The sequence below is a fragment of the Charadrius vociferus genome, unplaced genomic scaffold (assembly GCF_000708025.1).
Source record: "Charadrius vociferus isolate BGI_N301 unplaced genomic scaffold, ASM70802v2 scaffold78, whole genome shotgun sequence".
NCBI lineage: Eukaryota > Metazoa > Chordata > Aves > Charadriiformes > Charadriidae > Charadrius > Charadrius vociferus.
The window spans coordinates 2,435,796-2,463,632 of record NW_009649927.1 but is presented as its reverse complement, the minus strand read 5'-3'; the positions used below and the strand labels follow the sequence as shown (position 1 = coordinate 2,463,632).

The 27,837-nt window shown below is 51.1% G+C and overlaps 1 protein-coding gene across 1 annotated transcript in view; it reads right to left on the bottom strand.

The window, feature by feature from the left end:
• Positions 1-1,304: 1,304 nt before the first annotated feature.
• SLC35F3 (solute carrier family 35, member F3) overlaps positions 1,305-27,837 on the bottom strand; it is a 50,247-nt gene continuing 23,714 nt past the window's right edge. The window contains exons 2-6 of the mRNA XM_009891148.1: positions 13,452-13,671; positions 7,387-7,512; positions 4,384-4,576; positions 2,715-2,804; positions 1,305-1,559 (exon numbers count right to left, since the gene is read on the bottom strand). Coding sequence (XP_009889450.1) covers positions 1,315-1,559; positions 2,715-2,804; positions 4,384-4,576; positions 7,387-7,512; positions 13,452-13,671 — 874 coding nt within the window. The 3' untranslated portion in view covers positions 1,305-1,314. The remainder of the gene's footprint in view (positions 1,560-2,714; positions 2,805-4,383; positions 4,577-7,386; positions 7,513-13,451; positions 13,672-27,837) is intronic.

The window sequence follows — 27,837 nt, the reverse complement described above, 5'->3', positions numbered from 1 at the left end:
AGTGGCAGCAGGGACCCTGCAGCTATGGCAGCAGTTCAAAAGAACACTTTTAATTTTGTATGCAACAATGTAAACTTCAAAAATAGTAAACTATAACCTTTCCCCCCCCTTTTTTTACATAGCATGTGATCTATCACAGATAGAAATTTAATGGCGAACCAAAATCGCGTAAGTAAACATCCTGGTGCTTACAAGTTTCATAAAAAGTGTTACATTTGATGTAAATATCTTACATTTTTAACTCTTAACACTCACAATTATGGAGTAAAAGCAACTGGCGATTCACCCCCTTAGTCCGTGCTCTCAGACTGTACATCGGCAACCGTGCTCTTGCCAGCCCCTTTCATCACTTCTGGTTGGATTGTCCCACCCGTGACCAAGACTTCCCCTTCCTCACACTGGTGTTAGTCAAGCGCAGCTCTGCACAGGGGTAAAACCTGCGCAAGTGAGAAGAGAACCAGGTCTCCTGCACGCAAACTTGCAGTCCCCCTGGGCCCCGCGTTCCCACAGAAGCCACGGCGCGTATGGGGCGGGGGGGCACGTCCTGATGTCGGTGGGAATTTGGGGTCCCCTGGGGCCGAGCCCTGCCATTGCAAGGGCCTCGCGGCGGGACCTGGTTCTGCGTGGATAAAGACAAGAGTTGTGTAGAAGGCACTGGATTTCTCTTGCATGATTTTAAACGTGGACTACAGTCATGTGCAGAATAAGGAGATCTGGGCTCTAAACTGCTTTCTCTCTAGTGCTCTAGTGCAAGCGTTTTTAGTGCTTGAATTTTCTCCTGGTTGCAGCTAGCTACCATCTACAACTAGTGCTTTATTCCCTTCTCATTCCTCTTTCCCCCATCTTCCTGTCCCCGAAAAGATTCCCTTTTGGTTCCTTGAAAACTTTTAGAGTACAGCTCTGGTCAAAAATAAACGTGTGATGTAGCATAGCATTTGTTTCTTTTAAATCACAGTGTGCAATGCATCATTCGGTACCTAATGTTCAAAATGTCTGCCCTGCTTTTCATGAAAATCATTCTTTAAAATAACCTATGCAAATAATATATTTTGACTATATATTACATTCATTTGAAAAGAGAAGAGAGGTTCTTGGTTTGCAGATTTTTTTCTTCAGTGTACTACTTAAGTGAAAGGTCTGATGTGAAAAAAGTACAAGCAAACTGGACATGCCAAGACTCGATGCCTTAGATGGTGATCATATCAAAACTGTACAGGTATGTACACCGTGTTGGACAGGTGTGCTTCTTCCCAAGAAAAGACCTTTGCGTCATCATATATAAGGTTAACCACAAAGTTTTGGTAAAAAGAGCATTTAATGAGCAAAGGATGACATGGAGGGGCGAGTTCTCCGGCTCTTGTTAGGCAGTCCCGAAGCAATGTCTCCATTCCCCTCGGGGATTTCTTCCTTCTTCCGGACTTTGAGACGCGTGAGGAGCTTTATTACCCAGACGTCCCATTCCTCTGGCAAGAGCAACAGGAGGAAGCCCAGGCCAATAATGATGATGGCGATTACTCGGACACTGTTGAACACAATTTCACTCGTGTAGTGGTCAACAACTGTGTGGGACATTGAACGGGTGTTATTATGTGAGACAAAGCATTAGGGCAGTATCCCTTTCCTCCCCACTCGTCTCCCCGGGTCTGAAGGCTGGCCGGGGCAGGAGAACATGACCACGGAGGAGATGGTGGCAGGGAGACTGCCCTTCCTGCTGGCTTAGCACACAGTAGGGTACGGCCCCAGTCAGAGCTGTCCTGTGGGCTCAGTCTGCAAACTGGGACGATGCCTGGAGCTGCAGTTGTTTTCTGCAGCAGCATCGTCTCCGTGGCTCGCCGACGGCACAGGAACCCGCACTGAGGGTCAGGTACGCAGAGAAAGGGGCATTTCTTTTCCCTGGCAAAGCAGCTCCTTTGTGCAGATTTTTTCTGCTCACCCTGCCTGCCCCGCTGAATAAGAAGCCCTGCACACCCCGAGCCGTGCACACACGTCGGTGGGGATCACACCGGTTGGTACAAAAGTCTGCCGGGGCAGCCAGCGGTGCCCAGCTGTGCGTGCGTGCAGTCAGCAAAAAGCTGGGAGCTGCCGCCTGCACCAGTTCAGCACGCTGGGTTTGAGGAGCCTGGCTGGGGAGAGGTGGCTCCGCTTTGGGCCAGGTTTGTCCCTGCGCTCCCCTGCCCATCCCTCCCGGGCTCTGCAGCTTCTTGGCCTTCACTAAAGCTCAGAAAACCGACGGCATAGCAGGCCATGCCCACAAACACCTTGTCTAGTGTTCTTGATAAACACCTGCAATGTTATTTACCAAGGCAAGCAGAATTACTAATACATATTTGCTCTAAAATGTAACCGCTTTTATTTGTTTCAGTTTAGTGTTAGGAAGAGCCCTGAAGAAATCATTAAGAATTGATTTCTACTCATCCGTGAGTTTTCATCTGAGCCCAGAGAAGGATGACTTCAAATCTAGTTTCCTTCTCAGTATGCTGGCTTCTTCAGACAGTAATTTAAAAAGAAATTCTAGAGATTATGACCATTCACGTAGTATTGCACAGTACATATTTAACACATAAAGTATACATTTTTAATCAGTGTCATCTTCGTAAGTCTTTGAGAGAAGACGCAAAACATGTTTAATAAAGCTATTTGCTTTTATGCCTGTTGTGTATTTGAAAGCCCACAGATTTAATGTATTCATTAAGATGCAAGGCAGAAATCCTTACCCGCATTCACTGGCACACTCAGTACAATTCCAAGAGAAATCAAGGTGGGGTAGGTAATAGCAATCCCAAAATTTAGTAGAATATTGAATGCTGAGGAAGGAAAGAAAAACACCTTTTACTACATTGAAACGAGGCAGAGGGATTGTCACTTGAAACATTTCTGCTTTATTACTCCCTCTGGATGTTGTTCATATAGAAGGCATATTAGTTTCTATTGTTACTCCTGGAAGATACCTGTGGCCAGACGTCTGCCTGCTGCATGTCCGTCTCCCTGAGACGTCGCTGTTCCCAGGGGATTTTACATCCCATTGGAGTCCAGCGGGAGGATCGGGGTGGGGGGGGGAGGTACGACTTGTCTCTCAGTGTAATGTGCAGTGACTCCCGCTCTGCACAGCAATCCGCTTTGCCCTGCCGAAAAAGGCTAAACAGTTTTCACCTGGCAGACTTCAGCCAAACAGTGGCTTCTGGCTGCATACTTTTTTTTTTTTAGAAAAACTGCCTCCAGCTGCAGGTGGAAGATGCTGTAAAATTAACCCTCTTCCAGACAGGAACTTGCTAAATATAATTTCATACAATAAAATTATAACATCGTTATAATACCATTACAACTGAATGGTTAAAGTATCACTTCATTGTAATATCACACGCTGTTTGTGGAGTGTCTTATGACAAATTAGTAATTGCTTTTGACCAAATTCACCCTTGTTCTAAGGTGATTAGCTTTAGCGAAGTCAGGGGAGCCCTGCCAATACCGAACTTGTCAGCAGCTGGGGCTCTGACTGTTTTCTAGGCGTACCTCTACATTGCACACCCCAGCGATCGCTTGCCAAGTTCTGCACTACTTCCTTGCAGAAAACTTCCATTGAGCCCACTGGTAAGTAAACTGGAGGTACTTCTAGAGTCAGGCGTTGTCACTTCAGGGTAAAAGGAGCTAGGCCTCAAAATGGGGATGGGAAAGGGCTATTTCCAGAAGAAATGGATCTTTTAGGAGATGTCATGTTGTCATCCAGTGTAGGGACCAACTGTGGCAGCACAGTCAACTCATCTAGTTTAGCAAGGAACAGCATCACATTTCTGGTGACCATGAATCATTAAAGTTTGGATTTGGCATCTCTCCCAAGCTGGGTTCCCTTGGTGGCACAGCAGTGGCAGCAGAACAGAGGAGTGCCACCTACCAAATTCCCATCAGGGCTCTGCAACGCTACATTTTCAAAAGTTTCCTGCTCTTTAGGGATAGCAATTGGCTATTACTGAAGCCAGCAGAGGCACCAGAGGCTGGCCTTCACTGGCCCGGCCTAACCTGCTTGCTCAGGGGATGCTGATGAGCCCAAGGTAATGCCCTGCCGGTGGGGCTGTGTCCCGTCACAGCCCGGGCGAGTGTCACTTGTCTCTGAGAGGCAGAGTTGACCAGCAGGAGTTAGGACAAGCTTTACAGTTTAGTCCCACAGCACCTTCTAATGAGGGCCACAATATTTTGGTAGTAACAGCAGAAGTGGAGTCTACATTGCCACCTAGGAATGGACCCTCTGCATGATTTCTCAAGCTAATAATTAGGTTGAGAAGAAGGGAAAACAGCTCCAGTACGGCAGAGGTCGGCAGCTTCCACCAGCAGCCAGTTTCTGGCACCCTCCTCCACCCCAAGCAGTGTGAGAGCCCCCTGTCTACTCACTCAATAAGAGAATCGAAAATCCACAGAGGTTTCCCCAAGGAACGATGTCGAAAGAGCTCCAGTACTCCACTTTGGTAAAGTAAAGGATGACGGGAATACAGGTAACGAAGAGGACATTGAAGACAGCTAACACGGACAGGAATAAGGCAGCTTCTCCAAATTTAGCACTGCCCAAAAGAAGTTTGAATAAAACCTACAAAAGGAAAACACATGGGTTTAACTCTCTTGCACCGCTCCTCTGGACACTGGTGTCCTGGACTCAGTGGCTCCTGGGGTAAAGTAAAGGATGACGGGAATACAGGTAACGAAGAGGACATTGAAGACAGCTAACACGGACAGGAATAAGGCAGCTTCTCCAAATTTAGCACTGCCCAAAAGAAGTTTGAATAAAACCTACAAAAGGAAAACACATGGGTTTAACTCTCTTGCACCGCTCCTCTGGACACTGGTGTCCTGGACTCAGTGGCTCCTGGCATCCTGGCATCCCAGCAGTGCTTGGGGCCGAGGGGCTGGGTGCCAAGCGGTGTCAGCCAGCACTTCTGCTGTGATGCTGGCCGGACACTTGAGATGGCTGCTCGTGAAGCTGTGGAGAGCAGCTCGTGTGCCCCAACCTTCTCCCTCCTGGCACCCCCCTGGAGCGCAGGAAGGGGCAGCTGCCCAGTGCGCCCATGCGGGAAGGGGACTCTGCACCTTTGACCGTGCACCTCCCGAAAGGGAAAGGTGCTCACCCTAGCCTAGACCCCCCAGTCTTTTTTCTGCCTGCTCCCTTCAGGAAAAGCTCTGGAAAATCTGACACTAAAACCAGAAGACTTGGTGGAGCAGGGCAGGGGGGAGGAGAGGAAGCAATAGGTGTGATCTCCCTGCATGACGCATCACTGGTCCGGACCTTGAGCTGCCACCTGAGGACCACTGTGGTGGTGAGCAAGCACAGTCCATGCTGCCCGTCTGTCTTCGCTCCTTGTCCCTCCGTGCACCATGGCCTGCCAGTGAGCACTGCCGTGCTCCCAGTGCATGGTCCCAGCGCTGGACCACTTTTCTCCCTGGGAATTCCTCCCCAGCAGCAGCCCTGCAGCCCAGAGCCCAGCTGCAGCCTGACTAACGCGACTGCCAGGAGGGATTTAAAAGCTTTGGCTTGTCAGTGGGAGAAAGGATAAAGAAAGAGGGAACGAGAGATGTGAGTGGCCCACCTGGGGAGCCCCCGCGGATGGGTCTGGTCTGGGGTCTTGCATCAGTTTTCCACCACAGAAGTGCAGAGGATCCGGTGGATCCCCTGGGCTCTGGGTACTACTTTCCCCTGCCACGGGCTGCAAACCAGGAAAGCCAATGGACTCTGACTTACTGGTTTGTGCTGGGATGGCAGGCCCCCTCGCCAGCATCAGTTGTCTCTTCCTTTTGCCTAACTAGAGCCCCACAGGCAAGTCCACAGGGCTGTGGTACTGCTGGGGCCACTGCCCGCTCCCACCACCTCGCAGCCATCACCGACCAGCGCAGCTGCATCACTGGCTCTGCACAATGGAGCAAACCATCCCGAAAGCCACTTACTCCTCATTTGCCACCGGAGGACCGGCGTGCTGCCCCTAGCAGGGTGGGCAGCCGGCACAGGCAGACTGAAGCATCCGTGTCTGGGGGAGGAAGGCAGGTTGAGGTGACTCCGCTGCACATGGCGCAGCTCATGTGCCTGCAGGTCTGCCTGCCTCCCCGGCACGCACAACTCATGGAAACTGAGCCAGACTGCGGAAAGCAAGAGCAGAGTGACAGCAGCAGCGGCAGAGTGCTGTTCGTTGCAGCACAAGCTGCACAGCTCCATCTGCACGTGCGTGCAGGACGCACTGCAGCATAACACCCTGCCGGCACTGCCACCATCACCTCCCCGTGCACTGTCTCTGCCTGCGACTGGTGGAGCAGCCCCGAGACCCCCGTACCCCCCATGGAGCAGTGGTGCCATGGGAGAGGGGGCAGAGCTAGGCTCTAGCCTTGGCTAACCCTCCCTGCCTGCAGATGACTCCAGAGCAATGGCGCTTCCTTGGGTGTGGAGGGCCATGTCTCTGGTCTGGCAAGGAAATGCTGTTTTAAAGGAAAAAGCTATATAAAACTTCATGACCTCCCTTTTGTAAGACATAGGCTGATCTGAAATAATGAGCAGAAAGCATTGCAGCACGGCGCTGAGGGACACAGACAGATGCTGCTCAGTTTGGTGAGTCTCCCTGGATTGCTTGTGTTAAGGCTGCAGGGCTCGCCTGGCTGGTTTGTGTTGGGAGGACTGGTACGGTGCAATTCATTAGACCAGATGGAGACGTCTACACCTCATCCCAGTCTCCACATCCGAGCTGGGGTGGGTGAACTGCACCCTACAAGTGCTTATTCCTCTCTGTGGACTGCGATGCTGAGTGCCCTGAGCAAGACAGAGGCAAATGCACATACGTGTCTCAAGCTGAGTGAAACGGCTCTCTGCCCAGCAGAGAAGGCTGCACGTCATCTTACACACAGTGCAGCGCACCCGGCAGCGGTCAGTATGAGACCTTGATTCATAGGCATGTGCTTTGGAATTTAAGCACATCATTACTTCCATGATAAGCAATACTTTAAGCCCAGCAGAGGCTACATGTGCTACTGCAGGAGACCTGTCAAAGGGAGGTGACGCAGTCACTTGACAAAGAAACTAAATCTCTGCAGGGCACTTTCAGAGTGAGTAATTAAATCCAGCACCTATGGAAAAATGGCCTCATTTTTCAAGAAGGTGGGGCATCTGTAAGCCCTCCTGGGGGTACTGGAGAGGACTCTTCCCAGGAAGGAGGAGTTTTTATCCTAAGTGAGGGCAGACATCAAAGCAAGTGAATACCTGAACGCAGTGTTGCAGAGTCAGTGTGTTTACGGCAGAGCCCCTCAAAGAAAGGCACGTGGCACTGAACGGCATGGAGGTTTGCAAGTAAGACAGGAGCAGTTGAAGTGGGTGACGGGGGTGACGCATCTTTTGGGGGCGGGGGAAGATCCAGGTGTGCTTACCTTGTAGAGAGCAGACATTGAGGCAGAGCCCACCACCAGGGCTATCCCAATAACGGAGTGGCTGTGAAACCCATCGGCGTACGTCATCATAACTATCCCTGCAATAGCAAATATAGCAGCCACAATCTGGTTGGAGACAAAGAAAGAAAGCAAATGTTACTGGACAACCCCCAGCGTGGAAAAACATGAGAGCAGCTTTAAATAAGAGGGCGGTACTTCTGCATCACCTGCTTATGTAGAAAATGAAGCAAGCCCAGGCGGGTACCCAGGGAGCCGATGCTGCCTCTCCACGCAGCTTCCCCGGCTGCAGAGCCCGTGGGGGTGTGCGGTGGGCCAGACCGCAGCGCTCAAGGTCTCGGACTGAGCTGAAGGGGGGATTTCATCTCTGTCACCGAGCCTCCCCGTCAGCGAGTCCCTGCAGCCTGTGCGTGCCAGTAATGCACAAGTAATAATTCCCTGGCGCTTGCAGGAAAGGCTTTGAGTCCTGCGGAGGTTTTGGAGGAAAAAGATTTTTGAAATAAACAGGGGAATTAAACTCATGCAACTGCTTTCCAGTTCAGATGTGTCATTTTAGAGAGCAGAGGGAGGCTTAGTCAGCCAGCCAGGCCCTCCGCAGCGCCTAAAGGGGCTCCTCCAAAGGGAGGTAGCATTCACAAATGCAGGGGACAGGCTGCCCCTGATTCAGCAGGGTCAGCAAGAGACCCCTGGCTTCCCTGGGACTGTCTTGCCAGATGTCTCAAGCCTTCCTAGGTGGTAATTCTGGGGTGAAAAGCGCTTTCTGCACGCTCCCTGCTTCCTGGCTCTGCAGTGGTGCAAGGAACGCCCTGCTTACACCACATCCCCTTTGGCTGCAGAGTCATGGTGGTGCCTCTAAGGTGATTGGGGTAATTGACTTTATTTTCACCCATAGCTTGGTCAGTGCCAGCCAACTGTCCCCTCTCCCAGTGCCAGACTGGGGTTTTAAGCCCCATCCATGGGCTGCGGCTCTCTACATATCCAAGAGCAATGGCCTCCGCTCACCTTTCCTGTTCACCGCCAGCGATGCTGGGGCTGCTGTGAAGACGCAGGGGGAAAGCCTGTGTGCCAGGCTCTGCTGCCACCCGAAGAGCAAGTTGCGGTGCGCTGGACCCCTTTACCAGCTGCACATCCCCATCCTGGCAGCACCAGCAGCCTCTTCCCTGGGTTAAGCTGGGACTGGTGCTGGGGGGCACCTATAAGCTTCTGTGGACAATCACCCAGCAGCTCCCTCCTGCACGCTGACATCAACACCTCCAATTCCCCCTAAGAGAAACATGCCCCATTTTTGCAAAGAGAAGGGGATCCATCTCTCCAAAGGTGTTGCTGTAGAATGTCAGGGTGGCGTAAGGGCAGAAAAAAGCCCAAATCAGCAGAAGCTGACACTGCCTGGAAAACACAGCTGCTAATAGCAACTCAACAAGAAGGGGCTTGAGTTGAGAAACTGCTGTGCTGCTGTTTGAGATGCTGCATGAGCACGGCGTCAGCAGGGCATAGAGGGGGGCAGGGTTTCGCCTGGCTGCTCAGCCCCCCGCAGGGCCCAGCCGGGGGGCAGCGGGTTCTGAAGACGCGGAGCCCGGTGGGAGCTGCCAAGGCTGCGTCTGCACCCTGCACATTTGGAGAGGTTCAGCTACAGCATCTCGGCTCGTAGCCCCGCGGGCATCGGATCTCTCCATGCACAGCTGTGGCGTATTGTTTCTAAAACAAAGCTTGGCGGTGGTGTAACTGGGCCCTACTGTGCTGGACAGGCTTCTTTTTAGGCAAAGAGAGGAAGAAAACCCCGATGTGTGGCTCTACAGCAACGTGGGGCTGTTTCAGATGGGCAGGACTGAAGGAGCTCAGCAGCCCTCAGCAGTTTGCTCATGTCAGCGTGCTGGTGCTTGTCAAATAAAAGTGCAGACACTCTGCGTGGCTTCAGAGAGACAAGAAAGAAAGGTCATTGAATGAGACTAGCGTGGGGCAGGTGCAGAATAACGAAAAAGAGATTTGTCTTCACCCAACATATAATTCTACCAAGGACAGCTTTGCTGTTGCACACTGTGGATGCGAAAAGTTTACAAGGATAAACTCATGGAAGAAAAAAATCCATCAAGGACTATTAACTATAGGAACATCACTTCCATCTCAGGAAGTCCTCGAGCCTCAAATTGCTCGAGGCTGGAAAGTCTCATAAGGAAATATCATTATAGGCTTTTCCTGTTTAGGCAGATTTTTCTAGGTGTCCACTACAGCCAGCTGCTGGAGCCACGCTCCTGGAGCAGATGCACCTTTGCTCTGACTCAGTGTGGGTCTTTGTAGAGCTGCAAATTACATGGCTTGGGCTTATCTGAAAAATGGTGACTCCAGCCCTTCCATGTCCCCTGTGCTACAGCCCAGGTGACAGAGTGGTAGATGCAATGTTTCCTGCAGCGTCTGCTCCAGGGGTGGCTGTCTCCCATCCGAGATGTGTGGGGCTTGTCCAGCCTGAGCCTGGGGGAAGACCACAGCCCTGAGCCAGGCTGTGGCAACCAGCCGGCACCTCCATGTGCGTGGGCGAAGGGAACCTGCCTGAGCCCCCGCTGGCGGCTCCAACTCCGCTGCAGTGGGAACTTGGAGGGCACATTAATGAACTGCGGAATGAAAAGGATCCAGCTTTGCTTTTAATGTCAGGGGCTGGCTGACTTCTGAGCACCTCCCGGGAGGCTGGGTCTCTGCCTGCTTGGAAAGGAAGACTACGATTTGGGGTTTGATAGTATAGTTACTTCCATGTCCCACTGGCAGGTACGCTTGTCTATACATTAGATACAATGGAAGTACCTGCAAGCGATGGCTCTCTTGGATTCTGAGCTGTTTTATTTACTGTAGCATGGAGGGAAGCACTAAAGTCAAAGATCAAAGCAAATAAATGCAGCCTGCGAACAGTTTTGCTGGGGCAGAGGTCCTCGCCTCTCCTATCAAGCATGTCACGACTGTCAGATGAGTCCTGGCCTCACCTCTCGGCCCTCCTGTCCACACGCCAGGCACGACACATAGGCTTTCTCTGGAAGCCTTTCAGCCTGTCTATCAAGCACGTCGTTAGCAGCAATGACAGGCTGCTTGCACCGCGCCACGCCACAGCTACCGGCCTGTGGGTACTTGCAAATGCCTCAGCTCCGTGGGGCCTGCAGAGGCAACGCTGCACGCACTCACAGCCTCCCTACACACGTGTCTCCTCTGAAAGCAATACAACAGCTTGCAGCCCAGTTGGACCATTGCTCTATGCCCAGTGAGGGGAGAGGGGGAGAAACGCAACTTCATTACAAACTATGCGGGCACTTACAAGTGCCTGAGCGGTGAGGATGGGATTTTGTAGCTTGCTCTTACATTTAAATTCCAGACAAATTGTGATTTAAGTGCTTGTAGAGCTACCAGTTGCACTTCTGAAGGCCAAGTAAGGTACTTGTACGTGCTTAAACCCCACTGAGATGCTGCCTTTCTCAGCCGGCCTCTCCTGCAGCAGGTGTGAACAGGGACACCCAAATGTGCAGTCAGACCTTTGCTGCGGCACGATCCGTCCTGCTGCGCTACTGAGGGGATGGAGCGGGAGCCCTCCCATCGCAGGGCAAGACACCATCCCCCCTGCAGCCTCGTCTGCCCAACACCCTCTCAAAGGGTGCTTCTAAAAGGGTCGGCAGCTCTGACACAGCGTGGCCCCGACAGATTGCGAGCTTTGGGGCCGGGCTCTGTGCTGGCTCGCAGTCCCTAGAGTGCTCCTGGAGAAGCCCCAGCAGCTGTCTCCCCTCCTGGCTGCCAGTCCCAGGAAGAAGGCTTTGTTTTGGGGTTCATCCCAAGGCTGTCCCTCAGAACGCCAGGCAGAGCCACCCTCAATGTCTGCTGCTTTTCACATGGGCTGTACAGAAAAGGGAGATAAAGGGGAAGAAAATGCATCTTGCCAGGAGACTCCACACTACATCCCTCTGCAGATAGAAGCGTCCCCAGTACTCCCATGGTGGCACATGAAGCTGGGCAGCAGGGCTGCTGTGCTGCCACATGCCCTGCCAGACTCTAGGGACAAGCATGTCCCCACTCACATTTTGACACTGGCCAGGATCCATGTCTGTCCGGGAGCAAATAACCCAGTCCTCCTGCAAGCCCTTTCCCCCTGCGCCGAGGCCCCTTGCTGGCCCATCACAGGGGTGAGAGATGGTCATGTTCCTCCTTGGCATGGAGGTGGCTTCTCAAGAAGCAACCCCTGCCACCCCTTCCCAGTGCCAAGTTCCACAGTGAGGGGCTGGGACATGTGGCAGGAGCATCACACGGTCTCCATTGCCCTGGCCCTGCTCTGGGTCTCTGCTTCGTTGCTGCTGGGTTTTGAGTGAGTCAGCCTTTCCCAGGGCAGTGCTGATAAGAAATGAAGGACAGCTGAACATGGCTGAGACCAGGTCTGCTTTCCTGCTCCTTCCACTCCTTCTGCCCCTTTGGGAAGGGGGAGATGCAGAGCAGGATTTGTCCCCCAGCACGTGTCATCTGCAATGACACAAGACCTAGCCTGGCCAGGAGAGCCCTGATCACCGTGGCTCTTCCCACGCAGCCATGCACCCAGGAGAGCATGAGAAGCATCTCTACTCCAGCGTGTGTGTGCCGGTGCAGGTATCCCTACATGCAGGTTGGCTTCTTTCCCCTCAGACCACAGCCATATCCAGTGGTGAGAGATGGCACGTGCATACCAAGGGGCAAGCTGCACCTGCAGGAGACCAGCGGTCAGCCCTCTACACACCTCCTCTCCTGGTGTCCCACCAGCACTACAGCTGACAGTGCCACCAGATGGCTAAAGATCACAAAAATATGGTGTTTTGTTTTTTACCTTTATCAAAATGTCCAGCACGTCCAGCTATGACAACAGTGACACTTCGCTGCCTGCAGGATCATTTCAGGATACCCTGACTTCTGTACTCAAAAGCTCCAGTTAATTTGTTTTCAGGGTACGGCTACCTGGGCAGATGGGTGGGCAAGCGCAGACACCAGCTGGCCAGGCTGGGCTTTTGGCAGGTACATTTTGCAACGATTCCCTGAGCAGCCTCTTGGCTGCCACCACTGCAAGGCTGGCCAAGCTCTCCTGCCGGAGAGGAACACTTCCCAAAAAGTTAACTCTCAGTTGCTCCATGCAGTGAAGGTTAACAACCTCTTCTGAGTACTGAAAACATTGCCCAGGTGGGTGAGCAGAGAGCTCCTCAAATGTTGAGCGGAAAATAGGTATTATTACCATTACTGCTACTAATAAGTGCCTGCTGGTACAGTGAGGCAGGAGGGACTGACTGGCGCCTTTTCCTTGAAGTTACTCCTGACCCTGGCAGGATCCCCTTGGCTGCGGGGTGGTGAGTTATCCACCTGCCCGGATCTGCTGCCAGAGGACACTACATGCTGAGGGCCACCAAAATGGCAGCAGGGTCAGCAGAGAGCTGTGGGGGTTTCCGATACCCTCTCTTGTAATGCCCGCATTACAGTGATCCTCCACCAGCGACGCACGCACACGCTTCGGCACGGGTGGGAAGGGTAGCCCAGCTCTCCTCTCTGCAGCTGTTGCTGACTGACACGGGGTTAAAGGATAACCGTGCCGCCCTGCAAGCCTGCTGTTGTGTGTAAGGAAGGCGAGGGACACATTAAATTCACAGGTTGGGACCAGAAACACATTGCGTGCAGCCAGGGCTTGCAGGAATGTACGATTAGAAACAATTAGGTCTGGTGCCACGGCCTGGGAATTGTCACTCTGAAGGGGCAGGCAAAGGCTGAAGCACATCCACGGCAACATGGAGACAGCAGCTATCCTTCATGCCATGCTCTGGAGCAAGTTACCACTTTTCTGAAGGAAAATGGGCAAAGGCAGCAGGCCGGGGGGTGCTGGGGGCTCTGGGAGCTCACGGGCACCTGGGCAGGCTGCAGGGAAGGATGCGTCCCTGCTCTGCAAGGACTTCTACACCCACTCAGCCATCTGCGTGGGGTGCTGCTCCACTCAGCTGGCAGGAGGGAAGGGGAAAAGGGAAAGGCACAAGGGCGAGGGGGAAGAAGGGAGACAGAGATAAGGAGTCACTTACCCTCACTCCCATGAACCTGTCCCTCAGAACGATCCATGAAAGCAAGAACACAAAAGCTTTGTTGCAGCAGAACAACACGGAGACATCCGTAGTGTTTATTTTCTTTATTGCATGTAAGTAAAGGTAGTTTGTGAGTGTCCAAAGAACACCAAAGGGTGCTGCCTTGGTAAAAAATACCTTCAAAGTCAAGCCATTGTCTCCAAAAAATCGGCAGCACTCCCTAAAACAAGGAGAGAAAGGCAGCATTATTACACAAAACAGTCAGAGTCTGCAGCAAATATACGGGTTTCTTTTCCTACTTGCTCCTCTTCTTTTCCTTTGGGGAAAGAGGGGCAAACACCTTGTAAAGAGGAGAAGGAACACAAGTTTCAGCATGTTGCAACAGCCCTACGAACACGGGGGGCCTGCAAACACGGGAGGGACAGCAATGAAAGAGCGAGGGGAGAGGTGAAGCCAGGAGGTGAAATTTCACCCTTTGCCATGAGAGCCTTCACAGTGGACATCTTGAAACAGCATGGGGTCATCCTCCTCCTTTCACCCCTGTGGGCAGCGGGACGCTGAGGTGCCAGGGCTGGCAGCAAAGCCCCTTGCTCCCCACTCCCGCTGCAGCCACAGGACCCTAGTGCCCATCTGTGAGCTGCTGTGCAGGGCTTGGAAGGACCCTCGCAGGAGCCTGATTTTGGGTTTTGCCACCTGAGGGGTGGGACCTGGCTCGAGCTGCCCGGCAGCAGCAGGGGCAGGAGCAGGAGGAGGCGGCTGGCAGCTGCCCAGTCCCGTTGGGGCGAGGACATGCACTGGGACATGGCACGGTGGCACCTGGGAACATGCTGGGTCAGTCGGAGCAGCAGCGTGGAGTCAGGAGCTCAGGTGTACAGCAAGGTATTTTGTGTTTGTTGGGTTTTGTTGCCTGTCAGTCTCTCGTACCAAGTCATGGCTGCGCAGAACTTGCCCATCTCTGGATGTGATGACCCTGGGCTTTGGCTGCTGTACTTTTTCATCTGGTTCTGCATCGTGTCACTCAGTGTCACACCCAGTACATCAGTGTCTCTTGTCCTCTATGAAATTACCTGCTGGCAGCAGCCTCTTCCCTGCCAAACCTGTTAACTGTCTCTCTGTAACAGCAGAAGAGCTACCCCACTGCACCAGGAACCACAGCCTGATTTCCCACCTGCCGGTGCCGTGCAGGGCCATTCAGGGATGCATGCAGCACCGACAGCCGCTGCCTGTGCTCAGCACGTGGCCTGGATCCATCTTCCCCTTCCACAGACACTATACCCCCTTCAAGTCTGGTCATCAGCACTGTGAAGATCTGTCTGTACCAGCCACTTGCCACAGCGAACGCAGGGAGTGCCAAGGGGTGCAAAAAGACATTGAAAAACCCAGTCCCGAACTTCAGGAGAGGCTTAAACCTGCTTCTCAAGACACCAGGGAGGGTTTGACTGCCAGGGTGTCACAGGCAGCCAGTCTAATGCCCCGAAGACAAAAAATACAGGCACAGTTTAAATTAAATGACATCAAGTAAGATTAGTATGAGAGGGACAGGAAGGCCACAGTCAAATGAAAGGTTTAAAATGGAGTGGGCTACGAAGGTGATTAGGGGACTGGAACATCTTTACAATGAGGAAAGGCTGAGGGACTTGGGTCTTTTTAGTCTGGAGAAGAGAAGACTGAGGGGGGATCTTATCAATACTTATAAATACTTAAAGGGACGATGCCAGGTGAATGGGAGCAGTCTTTTTTCAGTGGTGCCCAGTGACAGAACAAGAGGTAACAGGTGCAAACGAACATAGGAAGTTCCACCTAAACATGAGGAGGGACTCCTTTGCTTTGAGGGTGGCAGAGCACTGGAACAGGCTGCCCAGAGAAGTGGTGGAGTCTCTGACTCTGGAGACATTCAAAACCCACCTGGACACCATCCTGTGCAACCTGCTGTAGGTGACCCTGCTCTGGCGGGGGGGTTGGACTAGATGATCGCCAGAGGTCCCTTCCAATCCCTGTCATTCGGTGATTCTGTGACTCTGTGAATTTATGTTGGAATTCATTCTGGTGGAAAAAAGTTCCTCCTGCCAAAAATCTGTTCGCCATGTATAGAATTTGGTATCACTATTTCATATACAGTAGAAACATCTGCTTTTACTGTACCATGGGTCTGATTCTCGTTTAGCAGATGCCACTGGATCTGTATGGTAGCACAGCCTGGCACTCGCCCTGAAGCACCAGTGTAGTGCCATGATGCCCCAAAGGACAGCCTTACCCTGGCACGGATCAGGAACCTGAGCTGCATTTCCCTCTTTGGGAGTCTCCTCTCACTGGCCTATACAATAAAGATTCCTTTTTAGCTGTCTGGGCTGGTTTCACCAAGTCTGAATTGCTTCTTGTAGCCTGGCTCTTTATGGCAGAGGTTGCCCCATCCAGGCCAGGTTGTAAGGAAGTGTCTCCCTGAGGACACCCAGGGCTGTGGAGGGTGCTACCGGATGTGTCCCCATGTGCACAGCAAGCACCATCATCCAAAACAGGTGCGCTACTGAACCGTGGGCTATTTGTAGGGGGTAGCAGATGGGTTAGATGGCCTTCTTGGACTTGGCATCTTCAGTGACATCTGAGGAGCATTAGGGGAAATGTGGTATGTTTGTGCGCCAGGATGACTATATAATGTACAATAACTCCCTCATAATTAACTGTCTCCCCAGGTTTGCTACTGCTTATCAGGGAAACCGATTTTTTCTTGGTGCCATAACGCAGCTTGTGAAGCGGTACTAGGAATTGTTTGATGATGAGAGTTGTAAGTGAGTAACAGTAGATAAATAGTTATGGGAAGCAAGACAGGACTGTGATATAACCTACACCGTAATCCCAAAACAGTCAAAGGATGAAATCACTCCAGAAAAAACAACCTTCAACTTTAAATATTTTGACAGAACATTTTGGACACTGTTGCTCCCGCTGTCCGGTAATTTCAATTTTGCCCACAAGGGTACATTGTACCCAATGAGCATCCTGATGTTTTATGGATACTCTGGCAAAAACAGAGCTTGTGTCCTGTGGTGCTTCATGAATACCAGACTGTGCCAGAAGATCCTGCCTATGAATATTTTAACAATCTTATCTGCTAACGAAAATGTTACTTTTTAAGATAGACAAAAGCCATCCTATGTGGAGGGCAGTCTGAAAGCATTTAGCGCCCTTTGGAGCCCAACTCACCACTGTGGACCCTCATGTGAGGTCTGACTCCAAGTCTACCAAAGCCACAGGACAGATGGGGAGCTGGGGTCAGTTCCTTGAGGTTTTATAGGACAGACTCTTGCGGGTATACCTGCCCAGGGCAGGACACGGAGGGAGTTCTCTGCTTGCACCAGAGCAAGCTGGCTGCCTCTGGGTCGGTAGGGAGATAGCGTTGGGTTTCTCCTCCTGGGACAAGTGTGCAGTGGTGGTGGAAGAGCTGCTGGGGAAGCACACCTCTCTGGCAGGGAGACCACCAGCCCCCTCCAGTTTCGACTGCCAGGGCCAGCAGCCAAGCTCTCTCATTTCCAGGATAAAATACAATCTCTAGCTCAGTTTACTCAGGCTTTGGTGAGCTGGTCCTGCTGCACAGCTAGCTCTAGCTCATCTGGGCTAAAGAGAGAGGGTTACCAGATGCCTGGAGGCTGCAGACTCTTCTCTTTGTTGGGTTCATCTCTGAGACTGAATTCTTGCTGTTTGCTAATGCAAGCAGAGGTTTGCTTTGCAAAGAAAGCAAGCAGGGGTTCAGTAAATAGGCACTCCCCTGTGCTCCTGGTGCTTGCCCTCAGAGCGAGTTTTCCAGCAAGCAGAGTCAAGCGGGGCTTGTGTGCACACACGACCAGCCCATGTTTGTTGTGGTCCTCTGCAGGCTCCCTCTCCCAGCTCACATGGAGTATGCACTGTTGCCCATCATCCCTTAGACTCACTGAGCAGCTTTCAAAGATCTTCTGGGCCATACACCTACAACAGTGAGAGCCCCTGGCCTATCTTGAATAATAGCACAGTTAACAGCAAGCAGCCTTATTTAGTTATAATTATATAGTTTAATTATAGAGTGTATATTTTCCATGTACCTCCAAGATATCCAGCTGGAGGAAGCCCTGAAGATGCTCTGATAGTTCCCTGTGAGACGAATGTGCATGCGTGTGGCTCTAATACCCTGGTAGAGCGCTGAGTCCCAGGGACACAGAGTGGTAGTGGGGAGCTCCTGCTCACTGACCTTTAGGTATGTACAAGCAACCTTTTATGTTTCAGCTGGGACACCGGGCTCTGTTCAGAGTCACCAGAGAGGCACGTCTCTGAGCTGCCTTTGCTGCCCACCCCAGCAGACACTGCGCCCAGGGAGACGCTACTTCTATTTCTCTCCTTCAGCTCTAAAAGGGACCCCAGGGCGAGGAGCATGGACACGGGCACCTCCAGTGCATGTCTGGAAGGAGAAATCCCACCTCCTGTGTTAAAAGAGAAATTGTCATCAAAGACTGACCAAACCTACTCCTGCCTGCATTACCAGAAATCCTGCACCTGCTGGACTCACCTACCACCTCAACACGAAAGCTGCCTTGCTGCTCGCTTGCTGATACAGTTTTGCTTGCTGGGCTCACCCTGCTTTGCCCATGGAGCAGTGGGGCTTTCGGTGTGGACGACGGCCAGGTAGACCATAGGGAAACGCTGATGCAAAGCTCAGGCGTGCCCTGGCCCTGTGCATCCCCTGGTCACGCTGAGCACAGCTCCTCCTGGGCAAGGAAGCCACCCTGCCGACGTCCTGCAGAGCCACCCTGCTGAGATGATCTCTCCTCAACTGTGTAATCCTCCATGTGAGGAGTAAATTCCTACAACTGCTGGGCTGTTTCCAGATAAGGCGGCAGCAGACAGCAAGGAGCTTTGGCGTTGCAGGGCATAATGCCGTATTTTCGAGATAAACTAGCTTCCTGCATTGTTTTCCTTGATTCTGCCGTCATGAGCTAGAGCTCCGTTGTAATCACAGCAGCTGGTTTAAAAAATAAACGCAAGGTATTAGCCACGGCAACAGCAAAGGCCTGTGTAAGACTGGAATGGAAATGTCAAAAGAAGGATACTGGAAGGGACATGTACTGGCTTAATTGCCGCAACAGCAATAAAGAAAAGCTTGCTGCCACTCAGAAGTGTCATACCCATGTTCACAGACAATCGGAAGGCTCATTACTGAAATAAAAGGCAGGATTACACTGCTGGGAGGAAGTTTACGCGTGAACTGAGAGAATTGCAGCCTGGTTACACGCGGCCCTGGGGAAGTGTTTCCAGAGAGAAGCTACCCAGTGGCCATGCTCGCTGCGGGGGGCTGCTGAGGGGGCTGCTGCAGCAGGCATCTTTGCTGCATGTTGGGGCAACAGCATGGAGCAGGTGAGAAGGAGAAGCACGTGCTCAGCCTGGTTGCTCTCCTCCTCAGGATGCAAACCGGGATGGTTGCCATAAGGCCCATAAAGCCCAGCCGGGATCACAAGTGGCTGCCTGGCTTTCAGGGCATCCTCTGCATGCAAGCGGTGGGGACAGACGGAAACCTGCCTGTAGGTATAAAATAAAGCAGTGGGCACCACACGACATGACTCAACCCACCTTACTGCCGCTGTGGCACAAGACTCCCGCAGTAACAGCCCCTGAGCAGGGGTTAGGAAGTCCTGACTGGCACCGTCTGGGCTGGATGTACCAGTGGTCCCCTCTCCCAGCTGGGGATTCTGGTCCCCTGCCGTTTGTCAGGGTGCTGACAACTTAGTGTGGCTGATGGAAATGTGTAACGTCACTTGGGAATGGCACATAGCTGCTACGGCACCACAAGAACTGTGCTGGAATGAAAGATACTACAGAAAAGCCTAAGGCATAGAGATGTTACTGTTGGTATTTTTACTCTATATTGTTGGCTGGTTTCTTAATCTTTCATGTACTGGTTCTTGTTTTTTCCTCATAATCTTTTTAGTGTGTATCTTCATTAACCCAGCAAATGGCAAATTAGCTCTGCCCCATTAGGCACATCTCCAGCACAAGATGACTAGCAAAACACCTCCGTCACTGGAACCCAGCATCCCCAGTGAAGTAAATCAGAAGTAGTTAGCACCAAAATTGCATGCTAAGTAAGAGTTAATCATATTGAAAGCAAGCATTGCAGTCAAGCAAAATTTGCAAATAAAATATGACAGTAAAGCTCCATTTTTTCCCCACTGAGCTCACAATTGTATATTTAACACTATTCACCTTCCACTGCCTGTTTTGTCTTTAACCATTGCTAGGTAGTCGGGATGTTTCTCCACTGCTTTGAACCTTGTGCAAATGGAATGCTTTTTGCTCCCATTTTGCCAAAAAAACCCCACCTCTGAAGAGGAAAGGTAGACAAGAACCAGAAAAAGCACACACCATGTGTTCCCCCAGGCCAGGGGTTTGGTCTCTTGATACTCACTGCAGAAGAAATCAATGCCAGAAAGGTTAATAAGCCATTGAAGTTGCCATTACATCTTTGGGAAAGATGCAGCAAAGTAGAAAATATCTGGGAGGAACACACATCCTCAGGGAATACTTTGCACAAGCTGGTTATTTCTCCTTTCCAGACTGTTAACTTTTGTTACAATTTTCTCATTGTCGCAGTGTTCATACTAAGCTTTCTCCTCCGAAGCAGGTTTGGATCTGCTATTGCTCCTAGCAGGTGATATTTTTTCTTTGTAGACTGCGCTTCTTACTTTGACCTTGCAAGGTCTGTACCTGCAAATTGAATTTGGCTAAATTGCTCCTGATTTTCAGCAGAGTGAGCATTGCCTCCCTGGAGCACAGCAAAGCCACTGCTGCGCCAATGAATCTGGCCTCTTGATTAGAGATTGGCAGGCAAAACATGTTTTGCTAATCCCTGCACCGATTAGGCCTGCATGGATAAATAATCTGCAGATGCGCTGTTAACAGTTCTACATTCTCCATTCAACGTACGAAAAAAGAGATACGGACTAAAATGTCACACCATGTCTTCTGGGGGGACTCACAAGCCAGTTGCAGTAAGCAAAAGCAAAGAAGACAGACAGGGTGCCCTGGCTGTTAAAAGGAGGGAAGGAAACTAAACCCAAGTCTAATTTCTCCCAGAAAAAAAAAATATCCCAGGACATCTTTTTGTAATTCATCCTGTTAAGGCCACAGCATCCCTCATGCATTATGCTCACAAGTGGAGATAGGTAGAAGATTGCCATGCAAGTAAGAGACACAAAGTAAAACCAAAATATTCCTCAAAAATGCTCTCCAGGAACGTACATGATGTGTTTCCCAGAAAAGCTCTGCTTCCCTCCCCCTTGAGCCACTGCTGACCTGAAGGGCAATCATGATAAAATCAGCCTCTCAGGTGGGTGGATTTCAAAGCAGTGCAAGCAAAGGATGAGGTCATGAAACCCATTTTACAGATGTGCAAGCTAGGGCATGGAGAGGGCAAGTCCCTGGGTGCTTCAAAGAGGCAGGATGAGGGTTGCCTGTAGGCTGCACTTTTGGAGAGCTGGGGATTTGCTTTTCCTGCATGTTTATTTTATAGCCAACTCCTGTTACTTATCAAGACAGCCCCCGAGCGCCTTTTTCCTGAGTCACCACAGGTTCACATGCCAGCAGAACAGTTGCACGGAGGCTCCTGTGGCGTGCCCCAGATCATAAAACCCTGCAAATAAATCCGCTAGCCTCAGCATTTTGCAGAGAGGTGCCCGGGATTCCTGCCGTGGCTTTTATTGCCCCGCTGGTCCAAGGCTCCTACAACAAAAGCTGTATACCCCTGCTTCCAGCTTCCCTCCTGTGCACCCGGAACAGCTCAGGAAAGCTGCTTGGCAGTGCTGGGAGAGCACGAGCTGCTTCTTGGCTTCTACAGGGCAGAGGTCTGAGACCTGCCCTGAGTGTGCTGGTGCCCCTTTGCCACCCCGTTGCCACCCTGTTGCCGGCACTGCCTGCTGTGGCACACCGCAGTGTGGCCATTAAGCCAGAGGACGGGGCCAGGGGACCGACCATGTTGCTTCTCACAGACACCCTGTACTTATCCAGTCTGGTCTGTCCGTGCTGCAGCCTGGCCCTTCAGTCTCTCGTTATACCCTGCCTAAGGGGAGACTGCAGCCTGGCGGGTAACATCCACCCCGGTGATGGCACTGGTTTCTGGACTCGGAGGCAAGGGGTGTCCCTTTTTTCCTGGAAAAGGCCTGGCATGTTTCAAGTGGCTGTTTAACTAATGCTGCCCATGGTAATGGCAGGTGATGGGGCACCATTAAGCTGTTTAGAGAGTGATTCACCACGATCAGGCATTTTTCCTTTACTAGATCTGTGCCTGAGAAGAGCTGAAGAAATGCTTGGCTAATGTCAGAAAATCTCAAGTTTGGCACATCCTACCCTAAGAAAGGACAGGCTGTCATAAAAGCACCATTTTTGGAGCTGATTTCACAGGGAAAAGTTCTTTAATTGATTGCTCCTGTCTTCAGGGTCAGGTGAATTTGAGAGCACATCTACAAATCTTAACGGCAGGCAATTCAAGCAGCAGGTCACTCATGGACTGTGCTGTGCTCCGTCATGCCAGCGTGCTACTCCCAGCCAAGGTCCATGCCAAGTGCATCCGCTCATGGCCGCCACAGTAAAGACTTCACCCTGTTCCATCATGCCCCAGTAGGGATCCTTCCTCCTGTGCTGTCCCACCACGTGCCTGGGGCCCATGCTGGAGGAGGGACCCCAGATGAAAAGCAGAGTGGGTTGCAGGGCTGTGCTCTAGCCCCAAGCCCAGCTGCGGGAAGGTGGCAAAGGGGACCGGCTGCGGGGTGTGGGTGCTGCTAGCACAGGAGGTTTAGGGCTGGATATGTCCCCACAGTCACTGGCATCGGACCACCTGCGAGGGGGCAACACTGCTGGTGGGACTTTCCCCCAGGCAAGTGGGAATGGCTTTTACGTTCCTCTAGCACAGTTGGGTGGCACAACATGATGCTCCACCACAATGGATAATTCAAAACATTTCTTTCCAGCTTCATTTATTTCCAGCTCCAGAGGTGGGAGATGGGGCAGCACTGCCCACTTCCAGCTCCAAGTAACTGAGGGCCTCCTACAGAAGGACTGCAGGGTGGCAGGTCCCGCCATGACCCCAAACAGCTCGTCCCACCCACCTCACCTGTGAGATGTAGCTGACGGTGCCTGCAAGGAGCTCTGTGCCTCCTCTGACCTTCCAGGTGTGGCTGGCAGCAACCACAGAGAAGGAGTTTGGAGGCTTGGGGTGGGGGCAAGCCTGCAAATCGCACCCCATTCCCACTGCCTGTGCCCCCCAAGAGCCCCTTGCGGACCTCCTTCCTGCGGAAGGGAATGGAGGCAAACCGCATCCCACAGCCCCTTCCTGAGCTTGCAGGGGGGAGAGATGCAGTGATCTGGCCAGGGAACGCCAAACTTTGAAGCTAAGTAAGGATGGAGAACTGGAGAACTTCCTGGTGTCAGGTACCCCACGCCTAATTTCCTCAGCTCTGGGGGTGAATTCGTGCAGAGCCAGTACAGAGAAAAAAGCCTGAATTGAACTTTAAAGCAACAGGTAGATCTGGGGCTTGTCACCAAACCTACCTGTTTACAGGAGCTGAAAAATAACTGCCCAAGGTATTAAGCAGTTTCTTAGAAATGGACGTTATCTAAAATAGTCCAATGGCTTGTTAATGCCCATCGGCCCACACATATTTTTCTGTAAGCCTTTTATGAAATCCAAGAAATGACCACAGAAGTCAATGCAGTGTACAGTGCCACTTCTAAATGTCTTTGTCTGGTGTTGAACATTACTTGTTTCTACACACGGTTTGGGGCTGATGGTCTGCCTTTAAACTTCTATCTATTGTGGGAGTTTCCAGCTCATTTGCAGAAAACTCGTTCTGATGGGCAACAAAATAAAATTATCTTCACTTAAATGAAACAAAAAAATCTCCAGGCTGATCTTTCTTCTCCGAACTAGAGAGACAGAAGCAATTGGTTTTGCTTAGCACTGTACATGTGCCAAACTAGGCATTTGCACAATAAATGGTCCCAGGAAATGCTTAGCTATGGATTTACATAATACACCAGAATGGCTCCAAAAGAAGCAAATAATACAAATCTTACAAACCACCTGAATACACATTTCCAAGACAAGCCCCAGCACATGCTCAGAAGCCCTAATGAGAGACTGTTTAAACTAACATTAAAAAAAAAAAAAAAAAGTTGAAAAGAACAAGACCAAACCACAGGGAAAATTCACATACTGTAAACTGCCTTAGCAAAACTCCCCCAGGGTGGGAGTCTCCGGCTGCAGAAGCACAGGGAAAAGTCTGCAGCTTCCCCTGTGAGGAAGACAGAATTTGCTGTGCCTGGGGCACTAAACTTTTTGGGTTTGCCTCCCTCTGTTCCCAGCGAAGAGCAATAGTTCTAGAATACACTCTACAGCTTTTACATACATGACTGCAGCAAAGGCTGCAGGAAGTGGATCTCATTAGAATGAATATTTATTTAACTTTTGCACCTGAACATACTGCAGAATTTTGCATCTAGGTTGTTTGTTGTGGGAGCAGGACCACCAGGCATTTCTGATGGGACACGGGGAAAAGCGCTAAGGAGAAGGTAAAGTTGTGCAGCAGCACTACAGGGCTGTTGATACTTTAGAGGAGGAACACTGGCTGTAGCAGCACGAGCAGACATTGCAACAGATTTCCTGCAGAGTCACATCTGTCTACGAGCACCAGAGTGAGCTAAGCTCACTCCAGGGTGTGTTATCACAGCGACAAGATGGTCCCTCTGAAGTCCCCCTTCAGCTTGCTGCATGGGGCAGGCTGGCACCTGTGGGTCTTCCATCAGACCAGAGGGAATGTGCCATTTTGGAAAATGCAGCATGTATTGCTGGCAAGAAGCAGCTTTTAATGTGACAACATGCACTCTGTGATCGGACAGCTGAAGTTATCACATGGTGCATTATGCAACATTAGAGGTTGCCCAGAGCCTGCGCTGCTTTATACTCTTCTAGATAGTTGGCATTATACAAATAAAATGTAATACTGTTGATATATGCAAGCTCCAAACACCCACAGACCAAGCAGACATCACACCTGGACATAGACATGAGCTTTTTAGTTACGCTCAAAGACTGCTTCATGGAGCAGCTGGCTACTGAGCCTGCAAGGAGATGCAACCCTTGACTTGGTCTGGTGTAGCACTCAGGATCGGCCTCAAATCTTAGTCAGAGCCCACGAGAGCAGTGGCCAGGAGGTACTCAGGCTGGACATATATTCCCTCTGCAGCAGTAGTGGCCGAAGCTGGAAGGGGCAGCAAGGGGAATGAAAGCTTCACAGGCAACTGGGGATTACTGGTGGGATTACTGCCCATGGTGGGAGCAGAGGGCCTGGTTCCTGCTGGGTTTGGGGCAGGGCTGGAGGATGACTGAGGGAACTGGTCCATTTGCACGGCAGAGTATGAGGGAGGGAGGTTACGTTGGGACCTCATGTCATGCCCAAATGGAGTAGAGAGAAAAGACCATCAGCTCTGACAGTGCCATGTAAAGCCAGGTGGGGGCAAGCCAAGGCAGAGTGTGCAGAGCACTTAGCAAGCTGTACTGAAGCTAATGATGAACCTTACGGAGTTACAGAGCAAACCAACAAAACGAGCAGCAGCAAGCTGCCAGACAGTATTTACTCGAGAGCTCAGAAAAGTGAAACGGGGAATTCCTAACAGCGATCTGTAACTTTGCCCTTAAAACTGCCTTCCTGCCCAAAGCAAATACCACACCGATTCTTTAAATCGAATTAGCGTTGTGATTGTGGCTGGCCATCCATTTTCAAGACGACCACTGCTGGTTAAAGACTGCACCGCATCACCTTGTCCTCCTCCTGGGTTCATCAAGGGGCGATGAGGATAGGCAAGGCGCCGCTCAAGGACCACGCTGACACAGATGGGGTGTTCCTGCCCCATGCAAGGACTTCCAGCCCAGCAGACTGGCTAGTAAGCCTGTGCCCTTAAAGACCGACTCCAGTAGTGAGCCTGACTCCAGCAGGATGGTTCCTGCTTATACCACACACCTACTGACTGCCGTCTTCAAAAACAAGACACTGACTGAGTGTGATGAATTCCAGTATTCCTGAGGATTTCCCACTGCACCACTCCGGTGAAAGTGGTCTGGGGCCTGCTGGGTCTCCAGAGGGACTGCTGCCCCAGCGGCTCTTGCTTCTCTCTTTTATTGTGTGCAGCCAAAATTCAAAAACTGCCGGCCTGAGGGAAAGCCTCTCACCAGCCTGAGGGAAAGCCTCTGGCCTCTGCATGCCCAGCTCTCCCCTGGGCAGGGAGCAAGCGCAGTGCAGCCCGGCACCATGGTGCCCCAGCCTCCCTGGGGCTAGCCAGGGGGCTATGCCCAGCTTTTGGAAAGGGCACCCCAGTGGTCAGAGGAGCTGCTTTGGGGCCCCTTCCCTCACCCAGCATGGCTAAGGAGCAGGGGCTGTGTCTGGGGCGTCCTGGAGGATGCGCCGGCATCGAAGTCACACCTAACTTGTGTCCTGCATGGCCACATGAACGTGTTTGCTAATGTTGGCTTTTAAAAGGTGAGTGAATGGATTTTAAAAAAAAAAAAACAAAACAACAAACCCAACCCCAGACCACAAACCCACATTGTTTTTAATGCTACCTAAGCGGATTAAGGCAATTCCCTGCAGGTCCCAGCAGCTTGGAGAGGCACTTCAAGCAACATTCCAACTCTTCCGTTATTGAAAAGATGAAACGTCTCCCAAGAAAAGCGTTGGGAGGTTGAATTAGAGGTCTATGGTGATGCTCTATCACAAGTTCCCCGTATGAGCGTGGCCGAGGCACCCAGCCAGCCTGTCCCCCCCTGGCTTGGCAGCAGGGCACGAGGGTACAGCCTTGCTGTTATTTCCCAGGGCTGTGTTGAGGCAAATGCAGGCAAGCATTTGTGCGGCATTCAGTGTGTGGTGAGGGACAGCATATACAAACTAAGGCAGAGAAAACCTAAACATTAGGCTCTCAAGGCTTTCACTGCCGGAGTCAACATCGTCACTGCTCTCCGTCATCATCCAAAATTTCCATTGACGTCAGTGGATGTTCTGGGTGTGAAAGGCCTGCAGAGTCTGAAACTGTGCAGCGATCGCTTGCGGATACCTTAAGCTTGGCCTGATGTGATTTATATCCGGCTTGCACTCTTCAGCTGTGACCTGAACCACTTACTACTTTTTGGAACAGTCAAAATGAAACTTTCAGGAGAAGCTGGCCAGCTGGCCTCTTGTGAATTGGATTTTTGTAACAGTTGGTATAGGCAGACAAAAAAGCATGTAAGAATAAAATGCTTTTATAATAGTTGATGTCCTGGCTTCTGGAAATGGAGGGGTTTCAGATCTGCTGATTTAGAAGCTCAGTGCTGTTGTGTCTTAGGAGAGGGAAGGAGCAAGACAAGGAGAAGAAATGTCTCAGTGGTAACACTGGCTACACAAACACTCTGAGACAGCTATTACTGAAACCCATAACATGTTGGAACATATATATATAGAGAACACACATACATACGTACACTCACATGCACGTTTACTTTGGGCCATTATGCCTGTGGATTGTCAGAAAGGCTCTGCATGGAGATATGGTTCCAGGTGGGCAAAGCCCTGCCAGCCCACGGCCCTTCTCGCTGGTGATGCCAGCCTTAGCATGTCTGCATAAACTATTGGCTCAGTAAATCCTCACTCCGTAGCAGCATCAGGCTGTAATACAGAAAACGAGGGAAATAAATCAACCTCACAGCCTAAGTACTAATTGTTCAGCACCGTGACAGGATACTGGGACAGCTGGGAACAGGAAAGCACGTGAGTCAGGAGATGATACCGAAAGGGACACCATCAACTTGGCAGCTGGTCAACGAAAAGAAAGTAAGTTATACAAAAAAGAAAGCCGAGAGCTTGCTGACATAACAGAGCAGCTGACATTTATGATGCACAAATTGCCCCTAGATGCATTAAATAAACCGGGATATAGAAAGGAAATAATCTTTTCTAAATACTTATATTTGTGGTCATTTTTAGAGTACTTCGTATCAAGAACAGGTGAATCTTTTCTGTTTGAAGTTTGTTTGACTTTTCAATTGCACTGCTGATGTCCATTTAACACAAAACCAGAGCACTCTGCCCTGCACTCCCTCACTCTCTGTCCTCCAGCATTGTCACCCCAAGCACGCACACAGCAGTGCCGCAGGGAGGGGAGCAAGTCCTGAACAACCCATGGAAGTGGAGTGAGGAGGTCTCAAGACACTGTGCTGGGGGTAGATGCTACCCTCATCCCAGACCCCGATTTAACAGCACCCTTCAGAGTGTAGCGATCTTTGAAAAGCAGCGTGTGAGAGATTGAGAAACTCAGCAGTCTTACGTCACTTGAAGTGAAGGAG